Source organism: Anser cygnoides, chromosome 2 (genome assembly GCF_040182565.1).
Source record: "Anser cygnoides isolate HZ-2024a breed goose chromosome 2, Taihu_goose_T2T_genome, whole genome shotgun sequence".
In the NCBI taxonomy this organism is placed as follows: Eukaryota; Metazoa; Chordata; class Aves; order Anseriformes; family Anatidae; genus Anser; species Anser cygnoides.
This window is the reverse complement of record NC_089874.1, coordinates 117,950,794-117,956,793: the sequence shown is the minus strand read 5'-3', so window position 1 is coordinate 117,956,793 and position 6,000 is coordinate 117,950,794. Positions and strand designations below refer to the sequence as shown.

Below are 6,000 nucleotides of genomic sequence, written 5' to 3'. Positions count from 1 at the left end.
TAATTTTGCGAGTCTCTCCAGCATCCATCCCCCTGTATGGTCTCTCTCCACTGGCCATGCACGACCGTTTCTCTCCCCAACCGTGGATTTCCTATTACTCTCGTTACGACTCACTGAGCCCCAGGCCCAAGGATAATGATGTGTTGTTTCTTGGTAGCATAATTTGTCACACGTACATTTTTTCTTCTTCTTCTCTTGCAGAAAGCTCTGCGCTCTCTCTCTCTCTCTCTTTCTCTCTCTCTCCTTCTCTCTCTCTCGTACATTTTCTTGCTGTTGCTAATTCATGGTGATCAAATGATGTACGACAAAATAAATTGTAAAGAGTGACTGCTCCGAGTTGGGAACCAGAAGGTTTTTTTTTTTCTTTCTTTCTTTTCTCTCCTTTTTTTTTTTTTTTTTTGAAGGACCGAGCAAACCTTTAAAAAGGAAGGACAATTGATTTTTTTGGGGGGGAGCTTAAGTGAACCTTTACTTTGGCAGCCTGGTTGTGGAGCAGGTAAGTTTCCGGCCTTGTGTCTGACCGTCTCCGTGCATTTTCTTGTGTCTCCCGATTTGTTTGTTGTCGGGGGAGAGGAGCGGGGTGTGTGTGTGTGTGCTGGAAGTGTGAGCGGGGGGGGGGGGGGGCAGTTGTGTAACAAACGCGTTGCCAGAATAAACTCCCAATTGCGAGAAACGGGCAAAAACGAGGAAGAAAGAAGGGGAGGGAGAAAGAGGAGGAGTGTGAGTGTGTGTGTGTATGTGTATCTGTGTGCATGTATGTATGTGTGTGTGTGTGTGTGCGGTGGGGAGGGGGGGGGATTGACCGGGTCCGCTTAAAGGGGGAGGCTCCGGGAGGTTTTCTCTTCTCCCGGCCGCGGGGAGCGGGGCTGAGCGGCGCCGGGGCAGGGGAGCGGCCGGAGGGAGCCCCCGGCAGCGCCGATAAATGGGGCGGGGGGGCCAGGGCAGGCGGCGGCGGCCCGGCGCTGGCGAGGAGCGACGGAGCGCGCTGCAATGGCAGGAGCGGGGCTCGGCGGGATCCCGCTGAGGAGGAGGAGGAGGAGGAGGAGGAGGAAGGAGGAGGAGGAGGAGGAGGAGGAAGAGCAGCGGCGGCGCTCCCCGGGGCGGGATGCGGCCAGCGCGGGTCGGTGGCTGCGCAGCCCCCGCAGGTGCGGCCCCGCCGGCCCCTTCCCCTCCCCTCCCCTGCCGTCCCTTCCCTTCCCCTCCCCGGGCCCGGAGCAGGGGCAGGAGGGGGGCTCCCGGCCGAAGCGGGGCCGCCGGGCAGGGCCCCCCCCGGTCCTTCCCCCAACTTGAACTTCACGCAGTTACCGGAGTTACGGCGGCGGCGCCGTCTGCGGCGAGGCCGGGCCGGGCAGGACAGCCGGGCCCGGGTGGGGGCTGCCTCCTCCTTCTCCTCTTCCTCCTCCTCCTCCTCCGGGGCGCGAAGTATCGCAAAGCCTCCCTGCCGGGGCGGAGGAGGGGAGGTGTGGGGGGCTCAGCTCCGTGCCCCCGGCCCGGGGGTGGAGCGGGTCCCGGCGCCCGGAGTTGCCAAAGCCGGGGGTGGGGGGCCGCGGGCGGGGAGGCAGGGGGCCGTCCGCCTTCCCGGCGGAGTTTCAGCCACTTGGTAGTTTCTCCGGGCGTGCCGAGGAGTTCGGGGGGTTATTTGGTGTGTGTTGATTGCTCGGGTTTGGGGTTGGTTTCCTTGTGGCTTTTTTTTTTTTTTGGGGGGGGGTCAGCTTTGCAAACGTCCCCGGCTGCCTCGCTGCTCCCCTGGAGAGCAGCCCGCTTTGCACCGAGGCGGGAGAAGAAAGGGGTGGTGGTGTGTGCGTGGGGAGGAAGCCCCCAAATAAATCCCCTCTGGCCCTCTCAAGTTGTATCCCCCCCCGCCCCCCCGAGCCAGCCCGTAGCCGGGGGTCGCCGCCCAGCGGGGGCTGCTCGGCCGGCAGGGGATCGTCCTGCCCCTCCAGGCGTGCCCAGCCAGCCTCCATGTGTCCTGCAGGCCTCTAAAGCTGTGTGTTTATTGTTGTGTCGTGTGTCGTCCCGTCCTCCCCCCCCCCCCCCCCCCAACACCCCACCCCGACCCCCCTCCCCACCCCTCTGCCCAGGTTGGAGGAGGGTTTAAAAGGCAGGTGTGCCGGAGGCCGCTCGCCATGTCCAGATCCGGGGACAGGACCTCCACCTTCGACCCCAGCCACAGCGACAACCTGCTGCACGGCCTCAACCTGCTGTGGAGGAAGCAGCTCTTCTGCGACGTGACCCTGACGGCCCAGGGCCAGCAGTTCCACTGCCACAAGGCCGTGCTGGCCTCCTGCTCCCAGTACTTCCGATCCCTCTTCTCCAGCGGCGGCGGGACCGGCGGCCACCCGCACGCCCTGGGGCTGGGGCCCGGCGCCCAGGACGGGCTCGGGGGGCCGCCGAAGGAGCCGCCGCCGCAGCCGCAGGAGGAGCCCGGCACCCCGTCGTCCTCCCCCGAGGACAAGCTGCTGGCCAGCCCGCGGGCCATCAACAACCTGGTGCTGCAGGGCTGCTCGTCCATCGGGCTGCGGCTGGTGCTGGAGTACCTGTACACGGCCAACGTGACCCTGTCGCTGGACACGGTGGAGGAGGTGCTGTCGGTCAGCAAGATCCTGCACATCCCGCAGGTCACCAAGCTGTGCGTGCAGTTCCTCAACGACCAGATCTCGGTGCAGAACTACAAGCAGGTGTGCAAGATCGCCGCCCTGCACGGCCTGGAGGAGACCAAGAAGCTGGCCAACAAGTACCTGGTGGAGGACGTGCTGCTGCTCAACTTCGAGGAGATGCGCGCCCTGCTCGACTCGCTGCCCCCCGTCGAGTCGGAGCTGGCGCTCTTCCAGATGTCCGTGCTGTGGCTGGAGCACGACCGGGAGACCCGCATGCAGTACGCCCCGGACCTGATGAAGCGCCTCCGCTTCGCCCTCATCCCCGCGCCGGAGCTGGTGGAGCGGGTCCAGTCGGTGGACTTCATGCGCACCGACCCCGTCTGCCAGAAGCTGCTGCTGGACGCCATGAACTACCACCTGATGCCCTTCAGGCAGCACTGCCGGCAGAGCCTGGCCAGCAGGTGAGGGGCGACACGAGGGGACGGGGGACGGGGGGGGCTCTGCCGACACCCGCGGCACCCCCGGGGCGTGTGGCGGGGCCGGGCCGGGCCTGCCGAGGGGCCGCGGGGTTAGGAGGGCCCCGGCTGCCCCGACCCTGGGGCTGGAGGGCGAGAGGGAGGTGGGGGCCTGCTGTAACGAGCCCTCACATGCTGATTTATCACCCCCCCCACCCCAAATTTTTAACAAGGAGTTGCATCTCCAGGGCGTTCTAACCTACAACACCCCTGTCCTAAATCCAGTTAATGCTTGTCTGTATACACACGTACATAAATAACTGCGTTATCCGCGCACGCCCCCTTATTGCCGGTGTTCAGGTGATGTCCCCGTTGTGCGGGGAAACTTGTGACTTCATAGTCCGGATGGCCACGGCCTGCCAGTTGTTTTCACTTAATAAGGTGATGAATCATGATGTCAGAGATTGGCAAGATGAGGTTGGTGTTGGGAACTGAAAGCACAGCATAGAGTTCAATGAATAGTAAATACACCCGAAACGAAAGAGGATTTTTTTTTCCTCCGTTTAAAATATGTTTATACTTCATTTCATTCAGAAATGGAAAGATAATACCATCTTCCAAGTACAGTGTCACAGTAGCGCAGAAATCAACGCACACTTTGAATGTGATATTCAGCCTTTTAACTAAGAGGTGGCTACTCTTAATGACTTAACAGTTGCAAGAAAATATATTATCTAAAATATTTAACAATGTGCTCCCTTAGCATTAAGGCAGAGGATTCTTTGTATCCTCACGTAAGAGGTACCCTGATGATTTAACTTCAGAAATGCTCTGCCTTCTTTTATTATCTCTAGCTAGCTGGCTCTGTTAGTGTTTTGTCATGCTTATCACCTTGCTCTCTAACCAATTCTCACTCCTAAACCCCACAATAAAAAACAAACACCAGCGTTTCGCAAGGTGAAGTGTTGCTGAGACGCTGCTGTTACAGCTGGCGTGTACCCTCTGCATTTCAATATTCAAAACCATCGACTTTAAAAATGCAAAACCCGCCACCGACTTGTTAGTCAAGATTCTGCACGCCACCTGGGGCGTGCCGGGGCTCCTGTCCTGGTGGATTGCTGAGATACCAGCCTGCTTGGTTCAGTGAAGATACCTTCCAGCTTCACTGGTCCATGTCATTTGAAGGATATGTAGTGGTGTTCTGACCACTGAATGCTTACAAGTGTCATGGATGCTGCAAGAATCTGATACTCCTGGTGCTGGAAGCTGGCTTTTCGTAAGCGGGAGCACACATAAAAGGAGCGTACTTGAGACCTAGATTAGATTCAAAGTTGCATTTACTTAATGGCTTATGGGAGAGTCCAAATACCACCATTATTTTTGTCACAGGTCTGCATGTACGTGCGGATAATAGTATTTCAAGAGACCCTTAACAGTGATAGGTGGTAACACACCATCATCTTTGCAACTTTAGCATGCGTTCAATGGCAGCGTTGTCACTGGCTTCTGGTGATTGAGTTCTTTGGTGTTGTTGAAATTGAAGGGAAAGCATGCAGACTTCTGTACTTTGTAAACAGTCATTAGAACTTACTCAAAATGTTAATATGTTGGAGATGTTGAAATACTCAGTGATACAAAATATAATTGGTATATTTTAATTTGAGGTCCTGGGAATTTATAAAAGTCACGAAGGCCCATTTTGAATCTTAATTATTTTAAGATTTAGTCGGGCTGCCTAAGTGTACAATTGCCTTCTTAAGCATGAATGTAAAAACAAAAAAGCATACCCAGGACTATAGAAATTTCCCAAATTGTGTTTCACGTTACCCATGGTGTCTTTAAAGCTGCAATTCTGACAGGTTGACATTTGATAAAATTTTATTTTAAGAAAGAAAATCCGCAAAGAGGTTCTTGAGTTACTAATTTGTAGAAGCAAATCTTAAAAGTAACTGAACAGTTAAGTACTTGTGTGAGTAGATAAAAATTATTACACAGAGAAGGACTTTTAACTTAGATTACCTGTTCTGTGAGCAATGATGACCTTGGTAATTTAGAATTTTGTTTTATGAAGTTTAATGAAAGGTCATTCACAAAAGGTTCACATATCTTTAGAAAGAGATAAATTGTTCCTCTTGTGCAGTATAATATATGCTGCATAGTACAGTATGTGTTAGTGAGAAGTGCAAGCGGCACAGCTGTAGTCACCTGCTGACAGCGTATAGAAGAAATTAGGAGAATTGCACTCAGAATGAGAATTTGCTAATAACTTTTCTGCCTTTTAAAAACTATATTATTTTTTTTTTCAATGTGCTACTTAAAAAAAAAAAAGTGTACCTGTGTACAAATCCACTACCATTTTGGGGTACTTTGGAATTTAGCCTACTTACATTTCTTAAACACAATGAGTGTAATGGGAAGCTTGATGCAAGGTGATTCTCCTCTGAAATCTAAACAGGAATAGCACTATTTTTTTCCTTTAAGCTTGTTCTTTATGTGCTAAATCACGTGCTCACTTTCCTGACAAACACAAGTTTTTGCTGTTGCCAGGGCTGAAGAACTATGGACAGCAATTTTGGATCATAATCCCATCTGTGTGCTGTGAGCAGAGTTATTCATAAAGTTTGTGTTACAAGTGCAGATCCTGCAGTGCTAGGAATGCCTGGGCTGGGACCAGTGTCTGGTTTGTCTTTTGTGCTACATTTGTGGGACTCTGTCAAAAAGAGAAAGTGGTATTTACCTGCAGGGAGAGCAGATTTTTTCTGAAAATTCCTGAGTGAAGGTAAATGCTTGAATGCTCCCATACAATTTTGTAAAAACTATTTTTTCAAATAACAGCAACTAAAAGATTGTTGTCTTAAAAACTTGAGAATAACATTCCCAACTTCTGAACCTTGCCGTACAGTCTTGAGTTTAGGACTTCCTCATGGGAGATGGGTATTTCAGTTACA

General features: G+C 53.2%; 1 protein-coding gene across 2 annotated transcripts in view; it reads left to right on the top strand.

Annotated features, from left to right (window-relative positions):
• The first annotated feature begins 385 nt into the window (after positions 1 to 385).
• KLHL14 (kelch like family member 14) overlaps positions 386 to 6,000 on the top strand; it is a 64,784-nt gene continuing 59,169 nt past the window's right edge. The window contains exons 1-2 of one of the 2 annotated variants that reach the window (XM_048049372.2): positions 386 to 496; positions 2,082 to 3,058. In XM_048049372.2, the coding sequence (XP_047905329.2) occupies positions 2,127 to 3,058 (932 nt within the window). In that variant the 5' untranslated portion in view covers positions 386 to 496; positions 2,082 to 2,126. Of the gene's footprint in view, positions 497 to 1,046; positions 1,146 to 2,081; positions 3,059 to 6,000 lie in introns of those variants that run through there. The other variant, XM_048049371.2, reaches the window with a different exon arrangement.